The following is a 27014-nucleotide window of genomic DNA, read 5'->3' as shown; positions in this document are numbered from 1 at the left end:
GAGAACAGCCCCAGAGGAGTTTTAAGGTCTGGCTATGACAGAAAGTGGTCCCATGACTAAATAGGTACTTCAGAAGAAGGAACAGATTTGGACAGGAAGGAAATGACTCCAAGTTTGAACGTAGAGCATTTGTCATTATTGTAACATCTAGCCTCAGCTGTTCCCCTAGATCTGGGCTCTTGAACTGTGGCTAGTTTGAATTAAGAGGTACTAAATACATAACAGATTTAGAAGATTTAGTACCAAAAAGGAATGTAAAATATCATATTAATATTGTTATATTGGTTGCATGTTGAAAAATATTTTAGACATTAACCTTTTTTTTTTTACTATTTTTTTAAAATTGTGGCTACTAGGAAACATAAAATTGCATATGTGTCTTATTTTGTATTTATTTCTGTTCAACAGCACCAATATACGTGGAGATTTGCAATAGTTAGAAATGCAGGACCAAAATCAGGGCAAAACATCTACATCTAAAAATAACCTTTGTAAAGGCGATACTTGATGTTATGTGATAATTAGATAAAAATGCCAGTGTACAGGGAGTAGAAATGAGAAAAAATGCCAACAATTATAGGATGAGAAGACAAAGAATAACAAGGAGGAGAATTGGAGAATCAAGACTCTTAAGTGGTAGATAAGTCTGATTAGGATAGAATTTCAAGAAGGAAGGAGTGGTTAATATCATTGAATGATAGGTCAAAGAGAAAGAGGAAGACTGAGAAAAGGCATTGAATTTGGCTGATACAGAAGTAGTTTCAGGAGAGTTTAAGAAGGATAGATTGCAAGAGATTAAGTAAGAAGTTAGAGGTGATGGAGTAGGCTGTGTATATAAACTGTTCTTTCAGGCAAGGAGTCCACTTGGGAAGATAATAATCACTTGATTGGAGCAGAGTCCAGGGAAATGTGAGCATGTCTGTTGGCTGAATGAAAGGATCTTTGAAGTAGGAGTGCTTGAAGTTGTAAGAAAGAGAAGATAATTTCCATAATAAGGTGCTAATGCTTTGGGTCCCAAACCTGAGTGCATAATGGAACCACCTGGGGAACTTGTTGCCAGCACAAATTCCCAGGCAACATCCAACATCTAAACAAATCGTATTCTGTGGAGGTTTGTCTTCTTCTATTGACGTATCCGTAAGGACAGACATGTCAAGAAGATTAAGGGTACAGTTGAGCACATCAGTGAAATGGCCAACCATATCATCCAGTATGGATAGAGAGTCTGTTGAGGTTAGAGTAGGACCGGTAGATCATGAACTATGGGTAAGCATTTAAGAGAGATCACAGGATAAGTATGAATGAATGACTGAGAAAGTAAAAGGTAGTAGATGTTGATCAGAGAGGGAAGTTTCAGAATTCAGGATTTTGGAGGCCAAGCCAATACAGAATATGGTTGTGTGTGTTTGATGTGGGAAAGAGGTAGAAAGAACTGAGTCATGCCCATTTTAGGGCCTCAGTTCGGTAACTTCTAGAACAGTGGTAACACATTAGAGATCAGGAGGAAGAACTAAAGGTTGAATCAGTATAGAATTTTGGAGATTTAAGATCCCACTAAACCTTGGCATGGGTGTCTTTGGAGCCATTTCCAGAATGACAGCCTGCTTGGACTAGGGTGTTCTCAGTCTGTCTCTGTGATCCATTCTAGCTTTAGAAAATAGAGTGAATGTTTGACATCCACAGATATAAAATGCATAGTTTTGACTTTTCACAAGTGACCCTAAGGGTTCATCAAATGGCACTTAATAATTTTTTCTTAAGGCATAAGTTTGAATCTCCTGTCCTAAAACCGGCTTGTAGAAACTAGTCTTAAACTTCTGACTTACAGTGAGATACATTTCAGTTTGACTTTAATATGTCATTGTATTTATCATTGGAATACAGCAGTCTGATAATTTTCATAGAAGAGGAAGTTACTTGCCAAATTGTGGTATTAAATAGGTTAAAAATTGAGTTTATAAAAATTTTAGCACTGCAACTAGCTTGTAAAAATTGCTTAATAAATGATAGTTATTTGTGCTAGTTCAAAAATTCATCAGTGGATTGAGCGCAGGCTGCGAACCAAAGTGTCGCAGGTTCGATTCCCAGTCAGGGTATATACCTGGGTTGCAGGCCATGACCCCCAGCAACTGCACATAGATGTTTCTCTCTCTCTCTCTTTCTCCCTCCCTTCCCTCTCTAAAAATAAATAAAAAAAAATTCAATGAGTTTTAAAGCCAAATCTTTTAGTGAATAGTACTTTATCAAAAATTTTGCTTTGATTTGGAACTCCCTGAATTATTAAACTGAAACTAGAATGTTAAATTTGCAAGTAAATTAGACAGAGAACACTGGGTCATTTATCACTTACGTATTTGTTTGATATACTTGAAACAAGATATATTTTATAATAATTCATTTTCATACCAGAAATATACATACACAGAAACAAAATGAATTACATTATTCACTTTGTTTCTCTTAAAGGTTGTGTACCTCAAAACCAGAATTACTTGTTTTTGCTAAGTAACTTTTTCTCAGTATATTGTATATTTATATAATTGTGTTTGCTTTATAGTGAAGAGCTCAGAAAAGAAGCAAGACAATTAAAGCGGGAACTCTTAGCAGCAAAACAAAAAAAAGTAGAAAATGCGTCAAAACAAGCAGAAAAACAAAGTGAAGGTAAGGGCATTTATGAGGCTTATATTTTCATTTAGTGCTTCTCCTTCTCTTCCTCCCCTCTTCCTTCTTTCCTTCTCTTTCTCTGTTCCTAGGATGAATTTTGCCTTTTTTTTTTTTACTACTTTCTTTGGGCTTTTGTCTGAGAAGCAAACTCAATCAAATATGATTGTAACTATTATTCCTAAATTTAAAAAAATAATACTTGATGTCAGGCAAAATTTAAATGTTGCCATAGCACATATCTAGAAGAGCACAGAATGGAATGTTCACTATTTTGCATTGCACACCATTTAAAACATTGAAGAAAAGTACTTAGTCCCTATGTTTGATACTTTTGTAAATAGTTATGCATTCGTTTGAGTTGTTTGTTTTCTATTCGAGTCTTATGTTTAGGTACAGAAAATCTAAAATATTGATAAAACTGGTCAAAAGCTGATCAAAATAATACCCTGCTTTTTATGTAGGTTAAATATGTTCTTTATTTCACTATGATTTTTGTGAAGCTAGAAGCTTCAAGAAAGCCATTTTACTGAAGATCTGTATTTTAAAACTGTTTCAGCTATAAAGCATGTAATATTCCATTTCAAAATAGCAGATTGGAATCCTCAAATTTGTCTTCTTCTTATAATCATAAATTGCATGGAGATTGTTTCTTATAATTAAAAGCATTTTAAATATATGAAAGTAAGTCCTTTCAACCAGAAAGATCTTTTACTTAAAAAAATTTTTTTGAGCTAATAATTATTAGTACCCCATATCTGGAGAACCATGCTGGACTAGGACTGAGCAGTTGGCATAGAAGATGGATGGTTCTTGCCTTCAGAGTTCATAATCTAGAAGGAGTGAGATAACCAAAGATTGATAATTACTGTCGTAGTGATGTATGGTTAGGGCCTGTATTAGACATAGTGCTGTGTTTATTTATCTGCTTTTGAAATATTGAATACAACTAGGTAAAGAAAGATTTGAGCCCTAAAGTATGATTTCTTAACACGAAAAAGAAGATTCTTATGCAACTTATTTCAATCTATTTATGCAATAGTTGGCTATGTTAAATTTTTTTTGCCATAATTAAAATTACTTTTCTGAATTTAATTTTCTTTATATCATCTAAAAATGCAGTAATTTTTCCCTTAATCTAAATAACAGTTAAAATTAGCTTCAAAAAAATTTGGGTCATGGTTGCTGTTATTTTTTTTCCAACCTCAGAATGAGCCGTTTTATTTATTTAGTTTATTGCTCTATTTTTAAATAATTTTAGGCTTATAGAGAACTTACAAAAATAATACAGACTTTCCTTTTACCTTCAGTGTTAAAGTCTTGTATACCCATTGTACAGTGATCAAAACCAAGCAAGTAATGTTGACACAATAATGTTAATTAACTGTAGACCTTGTTAGAATTTCATCCGTTTTCCTATTAATGTTCTTTTTTTTAGTTTTATGATTCCGTCCAAAATTCCATATTACACTTATCATGTCTCCATATTCTTATCGATCTAGGACAGTTCCTAAGTTTTTTCTTACCTTTCATGACCTTGCTACTTTGAAGAGACCTGGTTAGATATTTTGTAGACTGTCTCACCTTGAGTTTGTCTGGTGTTTTCTCATGATTAGATTGAGGTTATACATTTTTTGGCAAGATTGCCACATTAGTGATAAGTCCTTCCCAGTGCATTATACCAGAAGTACAAGGTATCTATTGTCTCTTTACTGATGTCTTTTTACAGAGTTGCTACACTGTAAAATTACTCTTTTTTCCTTTGAGATTATAAGTGTTTAGGGGGAGGTACTGTGAGACTATATAAAATATTCTGTTTCTTTTCAAGCTTCTCCCACTAATTTTAGCATCAGTGGATGGATCTTGCCTGTAGGCAAGACTTATTTACTGTGGGGTTCTATGCTGACTTTCTACTTCCCTGATTCCTATTACTTTTACTACTTGGAATTCTTCTGTAAGAAAGAGCTCTCTCTTCTATTTTTTATTTATTTACTTATTTGTGTCAGTTGGCTTAGAAGTATTTATTTTATTCTATGTGTTATAATCCCAAACTGTTATTATTTATTTTGTTGTTCAAATCATACCAGCATTGGCTTATAGTAGCTCTTTCTGGTTGGCCTCTGTTCTTTCATCTTGCCCTTTCATCCTACTTACTTTCTTTTTCTTTTTTCTTTTTTCGTCTCGCCCCCTACTTTCTTACTTTCTAGCACAAGATGCTCCAGGTTGATTTGTGCTTTGCCTTCTATACACCCGGAATTGAACACTTCTCCAAGTAACTCCTGTTTCTCTTATTGGAGTTTGTATTTAGAAACCACAATGTGAACAATAAGTTGGCCATTTTATTTTAATTCTAATATTATTGAGTGTTATTAGGAACAATATTGTTTTGTCACTATCTTGTTAGAATGCTTAACAAAATTCATTTTTAGCCCGTATCTATGATGCATTGTGGATTACCTTCTTCTTAGGATTGTATTTCCTCTAAACTTACTTTGATCTTTTAAAATTCACAGGTATTGCTGATCGTATGATAGAAATTAGTATGAAAGATTTGTGAATTTCAGTAAGCACTGTACTATATTTAACATTCACACATGCCTGTGAAGTGTTTAAGTCTGATAGCCCTTCTTTCCCCATGATTGAGGATGATACCGCGAGCCATCTCACTGTGTAGGGCTGTGGCAACAAAGTGGGATTTTAGGCATCCTTGAATGTATGCTAGAGCTTAGCCTGCCTCCCCAGCCAACGGATACTCTAAGGTTAGAACTATGTAAACGCTGGGAACAGATTCAAAGGTTTACATATACATTTGCATAGTGAGATTATTTCATGACAAGAAGTTGGAAAGTGTCATTTGACCATAGCCTTACAACTTCATGCATCAGTTGAGCCAAATATCCTCTTGAACATATTCAGGAAAGATTTCTCAACTGGGCTCTATGGCTACACATCGGGCTTTCATAATGTGCTTTATTTTAGTCCAAGACTAAATTATGTGAGTATTATGGCAGCTCTGGGTGATATGGTCTTTTGAACATGATATGCTATATCTAGCGATTTAATTTGCCAATAAACTTAGAAGTAGATAATATTTAAAAAAAGCCTTGTGGATATTTTGGTGTGTAGTAAGTTGTTGTATTATATAGACCTGTCTTTCATGTGAATTTTATCTGGATGCATATACCACATCTGCTCAATGTAAAGAGACTAAAATGCACTAATGCACTAATTTTAATAGTAATTTTTAATAGTAATTTTGACACTAATACTGGGTGCTCATTATATGTGACATTAATAATATACAAATGCTTTGGAATATTATATTTCTCAAAAAATAAATAGGAAAGCACTAAAACTCTTCATTCCAGTGAAGTTATTTAAACCTTTGCGACTCAGCTTTCTTATTGTATAATGCTTTGTGCACTTCTCAGTTTTCTACAAGAAGTAAATTAGATAATGAGAAAACCTTTAACAAATTTACATCGTGATATAAAAACAACAATTTTATATTTGGAGGAGAAATATATAGCTATTTATAATTCTATTTTGGTTTTTGTTCACATCCTACAAATTGAAAATATAAATTTTAATACTGTGTTAGTTGCTGTTAAAGCTTATAATCAGTAGGGCTACATATAAATATGACAAAATAAAATCTCAAAATAAACTTTTATGCATTCTCACAATTGCATTTCTATAATCATATTTTTCTTAAAAGGGGTGTGTGTGTAGTCTTGTATACATTCTTAAGTAAAGCTTCCAGTAGTTTGATTTCCTGATTTTATGAATTTATCTGGCAAGCCTAATACCTGCTGACCACTGACACTTCATTGTAGAATTTAATTTTTTATCCTTGGAGCAAAAGCACTTGGGAAGAAACCCCTAAAACCCAGAAAGCTCTGTGTTATGGTACCCGTGCATCATCGTCCCTAGTTGGGTCCTTCCTGTGTTCCCTGCGCAGCCTGGTGCTCTAATGGGCATGATGCTCTCTTCGGGGCTTCTGTTGTCTGAGGAAACCACCCTCTATCGGAAAGTGATATTTCCCTGGTTTTATCATCTTTACCCAACCTTCTGGGCTAGATTTGTATAGCTAATTTGGAATTTATGTTCTGACCATTGTTCTGATTCTAAATCTGTTCTATCATTTGAAACAAATTAAAGCTAGGAACCATCTATTTCTCTCTACATATAAGCTTATAAATAAGCTCTGTTATTTATATTTTTTACATTTTGCTGTATTAACTTTTTATTAATTTCCTCAGTTCCATTTTGACAAGATAAAGTAATTAAAACTCTCTTGAAGGAGAGATTGTTGTTTCTGTATTAGTAAATGACCAGGGTCCATACAACTGAACGGCCCACGTGTGCACACCTGCTGGCGGCCTCAGTGGCTGTGTGTCCACTCCTGTCAGGACTCACCGACTGCGCGCATCCAAACAGACGCAGCTCTTTTGTGCATCAGTTACACCTCAACAAAGCTGCCCCCCTAAAACATATTAATCTATAGCCCCAAGTCTCCTAACATCTCTGCCTAGTAAGACAGTATACACCTAGAGTTGAGTCAGTAATTAGGTCAACTTGTTAATCTTTTTGACATCAATGGAGCCGAGTCTCCTGAAGGCAGCATATGGTTAGGTTATGTTTTTTTAACATATCGAGCTGTTTTCTGCCTTTTGATTGGTAAGTTCAGTCCATTTACATTTAGGGTGATTATTGATATACGAGGGTGTACTGCTGCCATTGTATCATTTGTTTTCTGAGTGCTGTATATCTCCGTTGTTTCTTTTTCCTTGCGTTCCTGTCTGCTTTTTAGTTTGGTATTTTTCATGATGTTTTTCTTTGTTTACTCTTTGTTTATGTTTCATGTCTCTCTAGATTTTTGTTTTATGGTTACCATGAGGTTTATATAAAACTTCTCATACATAAAATCAGGTTTTTTTTCTTCTAATAGCATGTTATCTTTATTTGCCTCTACAAATTTGCCCTTTTCATCTTCCCATTTTAAGTTTTTTGTTGTCACAAATTATGCCTTTTTATATTGCAGATTCGTTACCAAATTGAAGTAGCTTCAAGTATTTAAATTTCTATTCTGTAATAGGGCTGCAATTTTCTGATTCTGTTTATCACTTTAGTCAGTTTTATGTACTGTTTGCATTTTTTTGTTTCCAGCAGAAGAGCTCCTTTCAACATTTCTTGTTAGGCAGGTCTTGCGGTGAACTCCCTTAGCTTTTATTTGTCTGAGAAAGGCTTTATTTCTCCTTCATATTTGAAGTATATAATTTTGCTGGATAGATTATTTTTGGCTGGCAGTTTGCAATCTTTTAATATTTTGAATATGTCACTCAGCTTTCTCTTGGCCTGTAGAGTTTTCATTCTTGGCATGTAGAGTTTAGATTGAGAAATCTAAAGATAGCCTAGTAGGGATTCCTTTCTAGGTTACTATCTTTCCCCTCCTGGTTGCCTTTAGTATTCTTTCTTTATCATTGACTTTTTAAAAAATTATTTTATTGTTGTTCAATTATAGTTGTCTGTATTTCCCCCCCACCAGTCCCTCCCACCCCAGCCAAACCCACTTTTGACAGTTTTAATATAATGCCTTAGAAATGGTCTTTTTGCACTGAGGTAATCAAGTGGTTTATTAGGTTCCTGTACTTGTACGTCTAGTTCCTTCCCCAGGTTTTGGGAGTTCTCATCTGTTCTTTCTTTCTTTTTTTTTTTTTTAACTTTTTGTTGTTCAAGGATCAACAAAACTGTCTCCATTTTGCCCCCACCAGTCCCCACCCCCAGCCATCCCCACTTCCCACCCTTGATCCTACCTCCCTTTGGTTTTGTCCATTTGTCCTTTATAGATGTTCTCAAAAACCATTCCCACCTTTTCCCCCATTATCCCCTCCCATCTCTCCTCTGGCCACTATCAGTTTGTTCTTTATTTCCAAGTTTCTGGTTCTGTTGTGCTTGCTTGTTTGTTTTGTTGACTAGGCTCCACTTATAGGTGAGCTCATATGGTATTTGTCTTTCACCACCTGGCTTGTTTCACTTGGCATAATGCTCTCCAGTTCCATCCATGCTGTCATAAAGGGTAGAAGCTCCTTCTTTCTTTCTGCTGTGTAGTATTCCATTGTGTAAATGTACCACAGTTTTTTGACCCACTCATTTACTGATTGATGGGCACTTAGCTTGTTTCTAGCACTTGGCTATTGTAAATTGTGCTGCTATGAACATTGGTATGCATAGGTTCTTTGGGATTAGTGATTCCACTGCTGGGATTATACCCTAAGAATCATCTGTTATTTCTTTACTTAGTCTCTCTGTTCCCTTCTCCCTCTCTTATCCTTGTAGGCCCATTATCCATATGTTGCTCTTTCTGATGGAGTCAGGTAGTTCTTGCAGAGTTCTTTTGGTTCTGAAATTTTTTTAGTTCTCTTCCACCTGAATTGTATCTAGATTTCAATACTTGAGTCCTCTAATTCTCTCTTCCATGTGGTCTTCTCTATTTCTTATGCTTTCTGATACATTCTTCATCTGATTTGTTGAGTTCTTCAGCTCCAGAATTTAGGTTTGGTTCTTTTAGGGTTTCAGTCTCTTTGGTAAAGTACTGTTCTGTTGATTAACTTTATTCCTGAGTTCATTGAATTGTTTCTGGATTTTCTTGTATCTCACTGGGTTTCTTTATGACAACTATTTTGAATTCCCTGTCATTCATCTCAGAATCTTCTATGACTCTGAGTTTGGTTTCTGGAGAATTGTCATTTTCTTTTTGTGATATTCTGTTACTGTGATTATCCATGGTGCTTAATGGGCTATTCCTCTGCTAGCACATTTGAATTAGTGAACACTTTTCTTATTTAGCTATAGCTTTCTTTTAATTTTAACAACTTAGCAGGTTGTTGATTAGAGGACTTTATTTTCCAGTGGGTGTTACTTGTTATATATAGCACAAGTTTTTGATTTCTCTTACCTGAGTTGGTTCTAGTTATGTTTGGGAGCCAGCACTTCCCACCATCCCCCACCTCTGCCAGCATTGTCACAGGTACCCTCTTCAGCGCTGCTTGTGCCTTCAGGGTGACTAGCACTTTGCTGCTCCCCATGTCACCATGGTTGTGGGTTTTGCTATGATCACAGATGTCCCACCAGAGTCACAGTGGTAGCATGTGCCCCCACTATGTCTGGGGTTGTCTGGATCTTGGGCATCTCTGCTGTGGTGAAGGGTTGGGGCAAATGACATGGTTGGGAGGGGAGCCAGGATTGCAGACTCTACCACAGCTGCCGCCCAGTTCCCTGTGACTGCTGGTGCCACTGTGGCTAAAGGCCAGAGTGTCATGCACTGCCCTGCTTCTGCTGCTAGGCTCTTTAGTGGTGTAGCACCACCACAGCTTGGGGGGGTAGGGGGCACTGGAGTTGTGGGTGCTGATGCTAATGCTCTCCTTTTTCTTTGCTGGGGCTATGGGGGTGGGGATAGAGTTGGAAGATCTGTCCCCGCTGCTGCTACTGTACTCACTAGAGCTGCAGACTCAGCCACATGGCAGGGAAACAGGGACATGGGAACTATCCCTGTCATTGCCTCAGTTCTACCACTACTATGCATTTTAATGCACCCCCCTTCAGATTTATAGACGTGTGGGTCTCTCAGGCATTCTAGTGCATGAGGCAGAAGGATCTTTGTTGAGTTATAATGCCCCACTAGTTGTATATTATAGGGGAGAGACAAAGGAAGTGTCTCAGTAATTTGATAACACCATTCCCCCCACAGGAAAAAAGCCTTTCTATGTAGTAAAAATGCACATGTCACTATGCATTTGCAGTCTTTCCAGTAAAGCTCAAGATCTGATGTTCCTTATAAGGGTGTTGTCAGATAATGGATATAATTATACCTCTATATAAGAAGAAAGGCATTATCTAAACATGACCTCATAGTTTTTGCCATTGGTTTTCCATCTATTTACTTTTCAAAAGCTTCAGATAATATATAAAAGAAGGCTTCAGTAAATGAAAGAAATAGAATGTCAAGAAATAAAACCATTATTGTAGGTCTTGACCAGTGTGGCTCAGTTGGTTGGGGATCATCCCACAAAGCAAAAGGTCACTGGCTTGATTCCCAGTCAGGGTGCCTACCTAGGTTGTTGCCTACGAGAGGCAACTGTTCATTGTTTCTCTCTCACATCAGTGGTTCTCTCTCTCTCTCTTAAAAAAACAAAAAACAAACAAACAAATAAAAAACATTATTATAGAGTCCCAGAGGAAAACATAGGCAGGAAAATTTCAGATATTCCACACAGCAACATTTTCACCCATATGTCCCCTAGAACAAGGGACATAAAAGAAATAATAAACAAATGGGACTTCATCAAAATAAAAAGCTTCTGCACAGCTAAAGAAAACAACAGCAAAATGAAAAGGGAACCAGCCATATGGGAAAATATATTTGCAAATGATACCTCAGATGAAGGTTTGATCTCCAGAATGTATAAAGAACTCAGATGACTCCACTCCAGGAACACAAACAATCCAATTAGAAAGTGTGCAAAAGACCTGAACAGAAACTTCTCCAAGGGGGACATACAGAGGGCCCAGAGACATATGAAAGGATGCTCAGCATCACTAGCCATCAGAGAGATGCAAATTAAAACCACAATGAGATACCATTTCACACGGATCAGAATGGTCATCATAAACAAATCAACAAACAAGTGCTGGTGAGGTAATGGGGGAAATAAGGGGAAGGTCCAAGTCAAGGAACATGTATAAAGGACCTATGGACAAAGACAATGATGGGGGGAGGATTGAATGTGGAAGGTACGGGTGGGTAGGACGGGAGAGAATAATGGGGTGGGGGAAGTAGAGACGACTATAATTGAACAATAATAAAAAAAGCATACAAATAAATTAAAAGATAAAAAACATTATTATAGACATATAATTAGAATTTTTTATAGAAGCATAAAATTTGGCTCTAAAATTCAAAGGAGTTACATTTCTTTGTTGAGTACAGAGTCTGCAGTAGGCTGCAACACCCCAATGTAGGTACACAAGAAATGTGGTATTTTACTTTAGATACCAGCCTTGCCAAAGAGATGTACTGCAGGGCAATCCTCTCTGCAGCCTTCCTAGGCTCACTTCCTAGGCTCACCTCTTTAGTGCCAGTGTAAGTCAGCCAGGCCTGTGGGTAGGATTTTTGTGGGGGATAATAAACTGTAAATAAGACTGGTAGTTGATTAGAGATACAGTTGGTTTCCTGTTTGGCTATGTCAAGTTCTTTAATAAACTATATAATCCTTTTTGTTAAATGATGTTTCTAAGTACTTTCAAGATTTCTTTGCATTTCATCATATCAAAACTAGTACCAAACTGAACATAGTCACATAGAGATACAGGTTTGGACATACTCTCCAATCAGCTTTAGGGAGATAAGGTGTCAGGTCCTCTTTTGAAAGTTCTAAGAACACAATACCTTCGCTATGGCTAGTGCCTGAAAGTAGAGGAGGAAGGGCAATCTGAGCTTGTAAATCAAGAAAAAATTTTAAAACTTCTTCATGAAACACAACCCTGAGGTGCTTAGTAACTCTCAAGTAGCACTGGGCTATTTCAGGTTTCTTCAAACTATCTTTTTGATGCTGGATTAAGTCACACTAGGGCCCCTCAGGTTTGATAGGCTGTGAAAGTGTACAGTTTTTGACTATTTTTCATCTATCTAACCTATAATGTTAAACTAGCTTAATATTGGTTTTTATAAGCAACAGAAATCTCTTTGGAATGTTAGCTCTGTGTTGTGCCCAATACCATGTAGAATTAATTCCTCTTTTTGAGCAAACTAAGCAAAAATCCTTTTCTCAAAACAGCTCACTTTCTTCAGGTATTCTTGAGTCATCACTTTTTTTTTCTTGGAGGCCAGAATTGTCTGACCTATTTTTCCTGCAGTCTACATTCAACCTGTGTACTAACTTGTAATGTTATTTACAGAGAAAAGTGAAAGTATATTATGCCCTGGGCTTATAGAAACCATGCAGACCAGCCATCAATAGTACTCTGTTTATTTCTTGCGTCAGGCATGGTGCTGACAAATTAATTATCTGGTTCTGATTTCAAAACAGATTAAAGAAAAATAAAAGTGAGGGAGAATACCCTTGTTGGCAAATTCATAAAATTTATGACTATATAACATATATCTCTCAAGAATTAAAAAAATAAATAAATGAACAAGTGAAAGAAAAACAAGGGCAGAGACTGACCTGTGGCTCTCCCTAGCCTGCTGTGTTATTGGGCTAGGAAAGGTAAGAGAGAAAGGCACAGTCAAGGACATCTGTTCTGGCAGCAGCAAGAGGTGCTAGCTGACCACTTGTCATGAGGTAAGGAAGACCATAGCTGTGGAATATTATGGAATCATTTGCTGTAGATGATACCATTGTATTCTGCGAGACAGTGTCTGATGCTCATTATAATGACCCTGATTCATTAAGAAAAATTTAGATGGTATTTATTATTGTTTCATAAGGCAGGGAATGGGCAATGATTCTAACCTAATTGATAAAAAAAATTAATCAGTTAAAGATAAGATCCTCTTATTTGAAATATTCAGTTGTGTGGAACATCCTATTTCCTGGAAGTCCTGGAAAAAATAAAGCCACCCTTTGTAGTCAGGACCATCAGTCTCTCAAGTGAAATTTCATTGCATACGTATTACTACCATTTTCAGTTCTGTCTTCGTGTGCCAAAAGACACATTTCTCACAATATATATTCTTTAAATAGTAAAGACTTTTAAAGGTATATGATATGTGTAAAGATATACAAAACCTCACAGTTAGACAAATAATTTTAATCTTTTGGTAAGGTGAATAAGAGATGCTCCTGTTAATTTGAGAGTCCATAAAGTTCTTTGTTCTTTTTTGGACAGTCTATCTCCAACTTTCTCACTAGCCATCAAAAGAAAATCTTGTTAAACTTTATTGTAGAAATGTACATATTTAATTCTTATGTGCAGTGAAAAATCAACTCTAACCAATTGATATATTTTTATATTCCTTGAGTTCGTTCTCATCTTAGACTTCCTAATGGTAACTTAGGACTCATCTATAAGAACCAGTGTGTTAGGGGTATCTCGTTTTAGCCCTTCACTGTCTTTATATAGTCTTTCAATCAGCATTCTTTCTGCCCAGTGGTTGATGTAATTCCTGTGTAGGAAATTAACAAAACCCTTTAGCTATATTTGCCATAACTTTAGTTTGTCTTCTTATTAGTAATATCAATGCCATTCCTAATCCAGTTAAAATAGGTTTGTTAATTGATATTGGTAAGCATTAATCTTTCACAATAACTGTTTAAAAAGCTGTATTATTTCTTCCTATTATAATTATAGGTATCATATGTCCTTTGCAAAAAAATCAAATATTAATATATAGAAAAACATATAGATAAAAAGAAAAATCACCCCATAATACTTCTGCCAAAGATAGCCATACTTAATTTTGTGAAGTTTATTTTTCTGGACTTTTTAATCTTTTTTTGAGTGTTTTATTTTTTTATTTTTTTAATATATAATCTTTATTTTTCTTTTTAATCTTCATGCCAGAAATACACATGTATTTTTTCATACACATGTATTTTTCCATAATATTATTTGTAATATTCTTGTTTGTAATATGCTTTTTAAAAAGATTTTCAAGTAAAATTGGCCAATAACTTTTAAATGGACCACTTGCTTTATAAGGGTATTTTTTTTCCACTTAATTCTCTCATATCAGAGAAAGCTGTGATAACAGAGTAAGATACATTGAGAAGACATTGGATATAAAGACTGCATCGATGTGGTTGACAGATGGAAAGTTCCTACTATTTTCACCTCTAAGGTTTAGAAAATGTGAAGTACAGACACCCAGGAACTTCATCTCTGTTGCTGATGGAATTATTTATGCCTCTTATAAATTAAAGCAAAACCACAAAGACCTGACTGACTTGCCTGGTAGCCTGCCATCTCTTCATTCCTCACATGGCCACTGATACACCTGCAAGACAACATTAGAAATTACATTAGATATTTGAAAACTGAACTGAAGTAATTACAAATTAGAAGGTAAATAAGGTGAGGGCTGTGTGTGTGTGCACATGTTGTTCTTTGTTTGTTTGTTTTGGTATTTAGATTGTCTCACAGTGAGGAGACTAACATCGTCATTAGCCATTTGTTTACAACCAGCATTCCCATTCAGGAGCAGAGTTGTTAACTGTTCCAGGCTGCTGTCAAGACCTTACTTTAAGTACAATGTTTTTCTTTTATGTGACATTTTCTGAGGCTTTGCCAAAAATGACATCAAATATGTAATTCATTTGAGTGCTGAGTTTCTTCAGCATCTTGCATCACTTAATCAAATTTGAAAAAGATATTCTTTTTACAACTTTATAGTGTAAACCTGTGAATATGTCACATTAAAATTTACTTTGGACAGTTTAATCTGTGTGGTATTAGATTGAATTTTTAAATGATTAATGCAATATCCTAACATGGTTTTAAATGGTTTTATTTTCAAAATTCTTCACATCAACTCCTGGCAAATGGTACAGATGCAGCTTTTGAATATCAGAAATTTTTTTGTGCAGAAAGCAGATAATCCCTAAATTATATTAACAGCTACAATAAAGAACAGTAATAAAATAACTTAAACTTAAAAAAAGAATGTGAAATATGAGCAAGAAAAGAGAATAATAAAATTCTCAGAATTAAGATGATGTCAATATATTAAAACATCATTGAACATCTATTTAGAAGTAAAAAAGTAGTTTATATTGATTTTTTAAGTGGCCATACCCGAATGCAAGCTCATTTAAAACATTATACTACAGTGTGTTTAGAATGTGAAAGTGGGCTAACTTTAAGAAATATCTCGTGCATCAGAAACTCTGACCTTGAGTGTGTTCCATCCACATCGCACACTGGTGTGCAGTCACTACCGTCCTACGCCTCCATTACATGCATGGGAAACGAAGCACCAGCCCACTGAGGGGCTGCTTTCCCAAAATCACACAGCAAATTGGTAGGACTAGAACCCAGGGCCCCTGGCTTCCAGTCCAGTGCTCTTTTCAGTTTGATCTGACCTTGAGTAGAAACAGTCCATAAAGTTTTAATTGGTATTTATTAAAAACCACATTGATTTTGGTGAGAATAATTGTTTCAATAACCCCCTTAATAAACCTAGAGTCCTATAAAGAAAACATTATTATCATACTTGTTTTGCCTTTTCAAAAACTAAACATACAATTTTGGAATGAATGGCAAAATTTGAATGTTACAGAAAATCAGCTTCTGGCGACATGACAAACTAGGAGTTCAAACTGATTCTCCCACTGAATACAACTGAAAATGTTGGCTGTGATATGAAATATCTCCTGATATGTTTCTGTGAACTTGTAAACAAAACAAAACAAGGAATACTCAAACCAGGGAATAAGTAGAGATCTGAACTGGGAGAAGGAATGGAGCGCTAGGTTTAGCTTTAGCTCGAATGACATTTGCTAAACTGGGTGAACTGGAGCATTGTTTTTTGAGATCTCACAAGAAGGGAATATAAAACTTAAGGTCTTCCCCAAGCAGGGGGTGTCTAATAGAATACTGTCCTATGCAGTTGGGGACCTAAAGGACCTCATCTTAAATGGCAAGGTGAATTAGAAATAAGCAGTCACCTTACTGTCATCAGAGGACTACAGGAAAACTGCCTATTTTGAATTATGGCACAAGATATTCAGGGGCAAAAGCATTTCCTAGGAACTATAGCCACATGGCAGCCCTCCCATCAGTTTGGAGTCCCAATTCACCCTGCCTGGGTGGCCTCAGTGTCCTCCAGCCAAGAATTTAGTTGAAAATGATCCTGGATTCTTAGTGCCCCCAGAAGTCTGATACAAGCAAACATAAATCCTTTCAGGAGAAACCTACTTTCATTCCCTGTCTTCAAAGAAAGTACAAAAGATAATGAGTAGTGTTGAATGAACTCACACATGCACGTGCACACACACGCACAATACAGACACCCTGACAAAAACTATTTGAAGCAACAGACAACAGAATCAGACACACAAATTCCTCAGATTTTATTCAGACACTGAATGTGAAGTAAGTGTATGTAATGTATTTCAAGAAATAAGTTTAAAAATACAAACAAGTATCTTTTAAAAGAAAGTCAGGAAACCTAGAAATAAAAAATAATTGTTGACATTAAAAACTCAGTATGTTTTATAGCAAACTAGATTCTGCTATAAAGAACATTAGAAATATATATATTTTTTTAATCTTTAAGACATTGGAGAACTAACAAGAAAGTGAAGAATTTCAGGACTAAGAGCCAGTGGGGATGGAGGTTCAGGATTTGGGGCAACTCTTCCCCTTAGGAAACTGTGTTGAATTCATGGCAGCTGCTCAGCTGATTCAGGTGGGGCTGAGAGGTGATGCAGTGCTTTCAGCAGCCTCTTAAGGAAAGAGATAGGGCGTGGAGTCCAGGGCCTGGGAAGGGGATTTCTGTGACTGCCTCTCACTTTGTGTCTGGCTACCTGAAGGCTTTTCTCTGTTAGTACTGGTCAGCTGGAAGTGGACAGGCCTATACAGGTCCAGCTTAGAACCTTCTCAGTCCCTGAAATTGGAATAAGGTGATCCTGAATTGCTAGTGCCTTCAGGCATTAGCAGCAGCCAAATCATCAGTGGAGGAAAATAATATAATTTTAGATGTTATTTTTTTTTATAAACAAGTCAGCAAATGCATTATCTTGCATACAATAAAAAATATGCAGGCATACAAAGACACAAAATCAGTTCACTAAAAGCCAGCAGAAACAACAAATAGAAACAATCCTGAAGAGACTCCAGATAATGAAATGATCAGAAACAGTCTTTAACATAAATATCCTTGCTCTGTTCTTGAAGTTCAAAGACAAGACTGAGTATCCCTCTTAAGAAGTTAGAAGAGAACAGCAAATTAAACCCAAAAGAAAGAAGAAAGAAGGAAATAATAAAAAATAAAAGCAGAAACTAGTGCAATCGAAAACATGCATATGGTATGAGGATGGCAGAGACACAATAATTCTTTTAAAAGATTAAATCACATTGATAAACTTAATAAAACTGGATAAGAAAAAGTGTGAATAATCATTAACAGTTTCAAAAAGGATTTAATTATAGATACTACCAATACTAAAATGCTTTGAAGAAAGTATATAAACCATATGCAACTGAGAATTATTTCACCTTACTAAGACTAATCCAGGAAGAAAAATTCTGAATATTACTCTTAGAGAAATCAAATCCATAACTTAAGATTTGCATAAATAACACCAATCTTATAGAATAGAAACACTTCCAGGGAACAGAAAAAGAGGGAGCACTTAACTCTTCAACTTAAGAAGCCAGTATAACCTTGAAAAGAAAACTTGATAAAGACATTGCAAGAAAAGAAAATCATAAAACAACCTTCTTAAGCTCTAAACAAACTACCAGTATATCATATGAGACAGTATTTTCAATACTTCATACATTCTAACAAGTTCTGAATTTATTCCAAGAATACCAATTTAGCTTTACATTCAAAAACAACCAGTATAATTTACCACAGTATTCGAATCAAGAGAAAAATTATTTTATTATCTTGATAAAAAGAGAAAGATCATTTAATCAAATTCAGCATGCATTTATGATTTTAGTAAAACATCCTAGCACACTAGAGATAGAGCTGTACTATTATAAAGGGTACCTTAAAAAACATACAGCAGCTATACAGAATGATATGGTGATATCTGGCATGAGCTAAGGATGCACACTATGATCTCTCTTATTCAACATTATTACATTTACTGGATTTACTGGAGACTCTAGCTGGTGTAATAAGGCAAGAATTAGAAATTAAAAGGTTTAGAAAGCAAGGAACTTTTCTATCTCTGGTACAATTGTACATACAAGATCCAAAAGAATCAACAGGTAAATTGTTTAATAAATGAATGTATACGATAGTTGGGTATGGATTCAGTATACAAAAATCAGTGCATTTTATATATAAGCAACAAAACATTAGAAACTGACATTTAAGAAGAGGTCCCATTTACATTAGCATAAAATGTCAAGTACCTTGGAATAAATACTACAGAGATTTTCAACACAGAGAAAACTTCAAAACCTTGTAGAATGACACTTAAAATGACCTTAAGTGGAGAGATATACCACATTTAAGGATTGGATAATTCAGAACTGGAAAGATGTCGATTTCCCCAAACTATTCTTTAGTTTTGATCCATTTTAATCAAATCTAACAGGGTTCATAGAACCCTGTAAGCTGATTCTAAAATTAAAAAGGAAATCCAAGTAGCTAAGAGCCATAAAGGGGATGAAAAAGGTGATAATTTTATCTGATATTGTCCTATTATAAAGTTAACAATAGTGTGGAACTGGTGCAGTGACACACAGATGTTGACAAAACATCAATAGAATAGAAAACCTTCAAAGGTGGCTCTGAAAAGCAATGAGGCAAGGTGAGTCTTTTCAAGTGATGGCGTTGGAACTATCGCATTATTAACTTGAGGACAGAAAGATGTTTGACCCCTAACTCACACAATACATGAAAATCAATTCTGGATAGACTGCAGATCTAAATATGAAAAGCATAACAATAAAACTTCTAGGAAATATCTTAAGAGAATGTCGTTATGACTTTGGTATAGAGATTTAAGAACTAGGACACAAAAAGAGCTAACCATAAAGGAACTGTTTGCTCGGTTTTACTATACTAACATTAAAAGCTTCTGTTCATCAAAAGGCACCCTGAAGTGAACGAAAAGACACACCACAGAATAGAAGATATTTACAATATAGTCAGAATATCTAAAGTGCTGTTACTAATTGGGAGACAGATAACTCAAAGAAAAATGGGCAAAATCTTTAGTAGCCACTCGTAAAGGAAAATATCAAGTATCCAATAACCCTAAGAAAATTTGCCCAACGTCATGTTCATTCAGGAAAATGCAAACTGAAGCCAATACTACACAACCTCCAGAAAAGTGAGAATGTCGATTATTAGTGAGTATGTGGAACACTGGGACTCTCATCCTCTGGTATTGGGAGTGTAAATTGATACAATCACTTCACAAAACAATAGGTATTTTTGCTGAAGTTAAAAATACAAGTACTCTGTAACCTACTGATTCTACCATTAGGTACATAATGACCAGAAATGTATGCACATGTAAGGACGTTCATGAGAGGGTTACCTATAACAAGAAGCAGCAGACATCCATCAGCAGGGGAGTGGTTAAAAATTGTGGTAGATTCATACACAGAATACTATATACCAATGAAAATTAATGACCTATAATTACACACAGCAATATGAATAAATTTCACAAATATAATGTTGAGCCAGAGAAGCTAGACACAAGAAATATATAATATGTATTTCCATCTATATAAAATCAAAAAAACAGACACAATTAAGTAGTGTTTAGTAACACATGCTGAAGTGGAAAAATTATGAAGAAAGGACATAATTATCACAAAGGGCAGGGCAGTGACCTTTTGTAGCGGAGGGAGAGTAGTTAGTAGCTGGGATAGGCAGCAGGGGTGCTTCTGCCAGACCAACAGGGCTTGATCTCCCCGCTGAGGTGTTCGTTTTGTGACAAACCACTGAGCTCTACATTTTAAATATGTGCACTTTTCAGGATATGTATTACCTTTCACAGTAAGTACAAGACTAAATGCATACACATGTGAGAGATCCTAACAAAAATTTAAAATTTGTATTCATTAGATAATTTTGTCCTTTTGGTTTCCAATTTTGTGTTATTCCCAGACTCTTCTCAGCAACTTTCTCCTGTCAGCTCCCTAACCATTGTAACCGACTCAGCTTAGCGACAACTACAATAACAATGGCAACACAAATGCTTACTACATGCCAGGAGCTATACTGTAAACTTTATGTGTATTACTTAGAGTTGTCCCTCAAGGTCAGTGGGGGGTTGGTTCCTGGACCCTCAGAGATACCAAAGTCTGTGGATGCCCAAGGTCCTTGTATCAAATGTCCTAGTATTTGCATATAACCTATACTTGCATATAGGCTGCATCAGGGTATACCTACACATCACTTCATTCTCATGGATTCAGCATAGTGCTCATGGTGCTCATTCAGCACATGGCAAATTCAAGTTTTGCTTTTTGGAACTTTCTGGGATTTTTCCCCCCCAAATATCTTCAATCAATAGTTAGTTAAATCTGTAGGCACAAAACCCTCAGCTATGGAGAACCAATCGTAATTTAATACACACACAGTGACTATATATAGATAGATATTACCATCCCCATTTTACAGATAAGAAAACTAAAGCTCAGAGAGGTGAATTCACCCATTTCACACAATTGTGGAGCTAGAAGAATCTGACTGTTTGGGTGTTTCCATTGTATTAACCTGCAACAGAAAGTCTGTGCTCTCTTCACCTGCTTCTCTGAAGGTTTTGTTCATATCTTCTCACTGAGAAAGAGCACAGCTCAAGCATTTTCTCATACCTTTGGCAGTCCTTTTTATATAATATCCAAATAGCCCAACTCAAATATACCCACTAAAGATTTTCCCTTTCAACAATGAAATTACATTTTATACAATAATTTTACAGGATTTTCCATGTTAGCTTAACTGCTTTCAAAAAGTCTACTAAAGCCAAGATGTAAAACCAGGAGAATGTTATAATATCGTTTGGTGGCAGATAACATTACAGGATCCCAGTTTTCAAAAATCAGTGAGGTGTCATTGTTAAGAGTACAGCTTTTGAAGTCAGAAAAGTGTCGGTTTGTGTCTTTACTGGTATCGATCTGCTTTTGATTGAACTATATAATGTGCCAGGATATTCCTTAATGTTCTTGGTTACAACCAACTACAGCGTAAGCCACAGCATAGGACACTGAGATAGCACACAATATGAAACAAAGCACTGAGGAGCCCAGCTTCAGGAAGGGCGGGAAGACCAGGGGTCCCTCCAGGGCCTTGGATGCAGGAGCCCTTGGGCTCATTCTAAGATCTATCATCGGACGACTCACCCTGGCTTCTTTCTAGCCTTCTTGAGCACCCAGATCCCTGGTGACAGACACTGATTGACTGATCATGCGTCTCTCTGTCATCAGAGACAGGATCTGTTATCAGAAGAATGGATCAGAGAGTATGTTACGCAAATGAAAACATGCCTACAACACTTGGCCCCTCTTCTCCACAGTTTCCTCCTGTGAAATGGCTGTATTATTTGCTTATTGTAAGGTATAAGTATGTAAAGTATATAGTATTTTAATGTCTCCTTTTACATATATATGCATCCTATATGTTGGTTCTGTTTTTCTGGAGAACCCTAATACATCTATCTGATTGATTAAAAATTAAAAAAAACAACAACAATAAACTTTTTAATTTTTCCAGCTGAGTTTGCTTTTTCAGCATCCTAGTCTCAGTCCATAAAGAGAAGGAAGGGAGATGTCTTTTAATACACACATACTCTATGATTAATAATAATTCAGCATCCTGGATGTGGTTGACAGTTGGAAAACAGACCAATACGCACATAAAAAGCACTATAGAAAATGGAGTTCTTGATTTAGCAGATGATACTTATTTTTTAAAAAACCTTGAAGCTATGTACATATTATTTGAATAAAACACAAAAATGGGAATAAGCCCCATGGTATTAATATTTTTCTCAAATTTAACAAGTGTAATACAATCTTACCTTGGATCTTTTCTGCTTGTTTCTTCATGGTTTTAGTTTAATGTCTTTCACTTCCTCTCTTAAATGGTTGTATAATGTTACTGCTGTTTTCCACAGACTATGTACCACAGTCCTGTTCATGTCTCTACCCACCCAGCCCACCTCCATCCCTCAGTGGTTGGATGCTGAACATGAGCAAAGTCATTTCCAGGGTTTGTAAAGCCCTTTGGGATTATTGAAAATGAATGGTGTTATATAAATGTCAGATTGTTTCATAACAGTTCTTAAAACAATGAGATAATGTCTGTTAAAGAATTTTAAGTTCCACAGAGAAATGCAGGGCATAAAAACAAATCCTTTTTTGTGTTATATCCATGTATTTTTGCTGTATATTTTACCTCATTATAATATTCTTTAAAGATATAAATGTTTGAGTGCATATAGAGAGAACTAAATAACTAGATTTTGTTGCTTTATTTTGTCATTTGAATCAGAAAATTTGTTACCATAAATACTGGTTTTCTGGCTGGTGTGGTTCAGTTGATTGGAGCATCGTCCCATGCACCAAAAGGTCTTCAGGTTTCCCCCCAGGGGTTTGAGTAGTCATAGCGACTCCTCACATCTTCCCAGATTCCAATTCGATGAGCAAGGATCTTTGCCTTTGTCCCAGAAATCTCAACAGAAATTTCTCACCGTCTCATTGTGCTAATACTACCATATGCCCATCCCTGAATCGATCATTGTATCTGTGAAAAGGCTGTAATTGACCAATCCTGCATCGCATGCCATTTCTCAAGCCAGAGATAGAGTCAGCACCACTAGAGTCACATGGATTCAGGGGCATAGGGGAAGGTGTGTCCACTAAAAACCTTTGATCTATGCCCATTCTGTTTTCTAGCCAACCATATGCAGAGTCCCCAAGATCTGCTGTAATACAGATATCTAGTCCTTTTTTCCATTACTTCCCCAGACAAATTCTATATTCTCCCCCAATGCCCTCATGGATCCTCGACTTACACCCCACTCCTTGTCTGTGTCTTGTTGCTAGTGCAATTCCATTGGTCTGAATACCATCCACCATTTTAGTCTATGGAATTTTTGTCCTTCCTGTCCCATCTCATTCTAACTCCTATGAACCTTTCCCAGACTCCCTTAGATTCTATCCAAAATCTCACGAAAGATGTGGTTGCTGATTCCCCTGCCAGCTAATTCACCATTCTGCGTTTCTAGCTTTACCCCTAAGACACATCTATCTGGATATTTCAGAGAATTCCTTATGCTATGTACCATGTACTGCCTTGTGTTAATCTTATGTATCAATCTATATCATATATTCAGAAGATATCATAAATATTTATTTCATTAAACATAATTTCAACTAAATATACATAACTTATGAAACTTTAAACCATTTATTGTATTCAAGACAAAACCTTAATCTTAATTTAATAATTTTATAAACTTGACTCAAGTGTGTCTTAGATATTAAGTAGTGATCTAATAAACCAAATATAAGTCTATTCCTAGTAATCCACATTGTTGGTATTATATCATAAAAACTTTTTTTGTAGTCTTCTTCCTTACATGCATTAAGATTCTTATTTGATTTTCTGTTCATTAATTAATATTTATTGAGTGCCTACTATATTCTAAGCATTTTTAAGGCACTAAGGATAAGACAGAGAACAAAATGATGAAATCATTTTGGCACCTACTTACATTTCAGTTTGGCATGGGGAGGGTTGGACAGGCAGTAATGTGCATACACAATGCATTAAGTCCTCACTTAACACTGTTGATAGATTCTGTGACTTTAAGGAAAAAGGCATTTAGCAAAACCAATTTTACCATAAACTACCTAATACAAACAAAAGTTAAGTTCCTGTGACATCTCATCAATGTTATCATGCAACAAGGTTGAATGAAATGATGTTATTCAAGGACCTGCAGTGTAATGTTAGGTAATGACAGTTCTGCTGGTTTGCAGTTGGTTGGTTGGTTTTTAAATGCTATGTGTTGTAATATTATAGTGTTGGAAAGGAAATTATTATGGGATAGACTTCAAATAAATGGCAGGAAAGATCATATTATATTACTTCCTTCCCAGAATTATCCCAAAGAAGGCCTTTTCAGCTTCTATAACTTTCTTCCTTTTTAATCTCTTTCTAAAATGGGATTAGCCACTGTTTTATATAGTAAAGTTCCTTTGATTTGCTCTAAAAATTAAGAGACCTTCCTAAAAACCTTTCTCAAAAAAAAAGGGGTGAGTTTTAGTGTGTAATAGCAATGTTTATTGAACATCAAGCACTAAGCCACTTGATTCTGCTAAGTGCTATAATGGTGGATAGAATTCTTTAGATAGCTCATGTTATCACTAGGGTAAATTAATGTAAATATAATGTGTACATATAATCACAAATGAACATGTTTCTAATTCAGATTTCATAAGGGGTATATTTTTTAAACTTATCGTTTAAATGAGTAACATATTGTTGGCAATTTGATTAGATAGCTTCAAATTTTTAGTTTAATATGGATGGCCACAGTTTCAGAACAGCTGTATCATTTAGTAAATCTGGCAAGTAGTCCACTAAAATAGGGAACAAGAAAAGAGTTCACTAAAGTATTTAGGAGTAAAAAGCCATGGTGTATGGCAAACTATTTTCAAGTGGTTGTGGGGGGGTGGGAGGGTGGAATATATATATATTCTTTGCACATATATATGCAAAAAAAGAAAAAATCCTGTGGCAAAAACGTGTTAAAAATTGGTGATTTTTCATAGAATATATACTTTTTTATATTACTCTTCCACTTTTCTATAAGTTTACAGTTATTTCAAAATAAAAATATTAAAATATAGTCAATTTTTAAAATATATCCAAATTGATGGGCTCATTTTTTATTGCTTTTTTCTTTTTTTACATTATAAAGTGTTTTAAACATTCAGAAAAGTATAGTGATTTAACTGATTTTACCCAACTAATCATAATTTTTTCATTTGTTTTAGACTTTTCAAATGTAAGCTTTTCAAACACCATTTAGGTCCTTTGTATACACTCCAGTTTTATTTCTCTTCTCCTCAGGAGTACCTGGTACCTAGAAGTCAATGTGTTCTGTGCATGTTTTCACTCTTTTACTCCATCATGGGTTTGCGTGTAGCCATTGAAAATAATAATATTGTTAGTGTGCCACTTTATTGTTAGTGTGCCAATTGCACCTTATTTTTTCACTTAACATTATGCTTTCCACACTTACCCATGTTTTTATGGGTAGTACTAGTTTATTCATTTTAAGTGATACGTATTCACTAAATGCTCATACCAGGTGATTTTTCTCCTGTTCACAGACGTTGAAGTTCTTTCCATATATATTTTATTTTAAACATTTTGGGGACAGCATTCTTGTACATTTCCCCTGTGCTCATAAACAAGAGTTTCTTGAGGGCTTGTCTTGAAATGGGATTGCTGGGTGTGAGTTGCTGTCATCAGTGTGATCACAGTGGTAGGGAATGTTTACCTCTGTGGGGTGCCAGGAGCTCTTCTCAGTGCTCTGTGTGTATTAATTTATATAATTCCTTTAACAACAGATAGACACAATTATTACCCAAATTTTACAGATCAAGAAACTAAGTGGGTAATTACATTGTCCAAAATTCTGCAGATAAGAAGCGCAAGAGCCCTAATTCAACCGATGTATGCTCTTAGCAAATGCACTATATACAAATCATATTCTGTGGAGTATGCACACCCTCTGCTTCTCTAGATATTGCCTTTTTTTTCCAAAGTGGTTTTACCAATTTATCCTCTCTCAATAGCTAGTAGAAGTGTTTTTTTAAAGTTCTCAATTTGTAAAATTAAAAAGCATCTCATCCATTATAAGTTTGCTTGCAGTGTTTACAGATATCTAAAATCTGCAAGTCTGAAAACCACTTCCTTACATGACACTGTTTAGATGAACATGCTTTATAGAATCATAAGGTTGGAATTACTGCTTCCTTACTTGACACTGTTTAGAAGAATATGCTTTTATAGGATTATAAGGCTAGGATCCTTAGCCTTTAAAAAGTCCTGCTATAGGAAGTTTTCTTGAATTCATCTAAATTCAAATTGTTCTCTCAACCACCCAGCCTCAAATTCTCAGTAACCTTTGATGCCTTTGTCTCTTCTTGTCCTTTTCCCCTGTTCTTACCTCTGTGCCCATGCCCCACTCCGAGAATTGACAGGCCTTGTGCGCTCACCTGTTGTGGAATCACTTATCTGTCCTGCTCTAGTCCCCTGGGCTAGTTTGGGTTCTTAACATACCTTTCTTAATGCTGCTGTACAGAAACAAACCTTTTTTTCCCCTAAAATTTCCCAGAAGTGATCTGTACACTACTATTAGAGTGATCTTCTTAATATAATCATTATATTATTCCTTTGCTCACAAATCTTTAGTAGTATGTTGTATGTTGTTATATACCATATTAACTATAAGGTCATTTACCTCTGTTCTGCATAATCTTGCTTTCAAGTGATTTACCATCTCATCCCCTATTACTGTGCTATGCTCTACCAGTATAACATGGATAGGTCTGGGGCGGAGCTGACGAATTTCAGTTTCCATCAAGTTTTCAGGTGAAGCTGGTGCTGCAGGTCCAGTCTGGGTACCACACTC

General features: G+C 35.6%; 1 protein-coding gene across 1 annotated transcript in view; it reads left to right on the top strand.

Moving 5' to 3' along the window:
* CWC27 (CWC27 spliceosome associated cyclophilin) overlaps positions 1 to 27014 on the top strand; it is a 171898-nt gene that overhangs the window by 93819 nt on the left and 51065 nt on the right. The window contains exon 11 of the mRNA XM_045848415.1: positions 2558 to 2661. Coding sequence (XP_045704371.1) covers positions 2558 to 2661 — 104 coding nt within the window. The remainder of the gene's footprint in view (positions 1 to 2557; positions 2662 to 27014) is intronic.

Source organism: Phyllostomus hastatus, unplaced genomic scaffold, assembly GCF_019186645.2.
Source record: "Phyllostomus hastatus isolate PE091 unplaced genomic scaffold, TTU_PhHast_1.1 phas_contig_58, whole genome shotgun sequence".
Lineage (NCBI taxonomy): Eukaryota > Metazoa > Chordata > Mammalia > Chiroptera > Phyllostomidae > Phyllostomus > Phyllostomus hastatus.
Note: the sequence above shows the minus strand (reverse complement) of the source record. Positions and strands in the feature narration are given on the sequence as shown.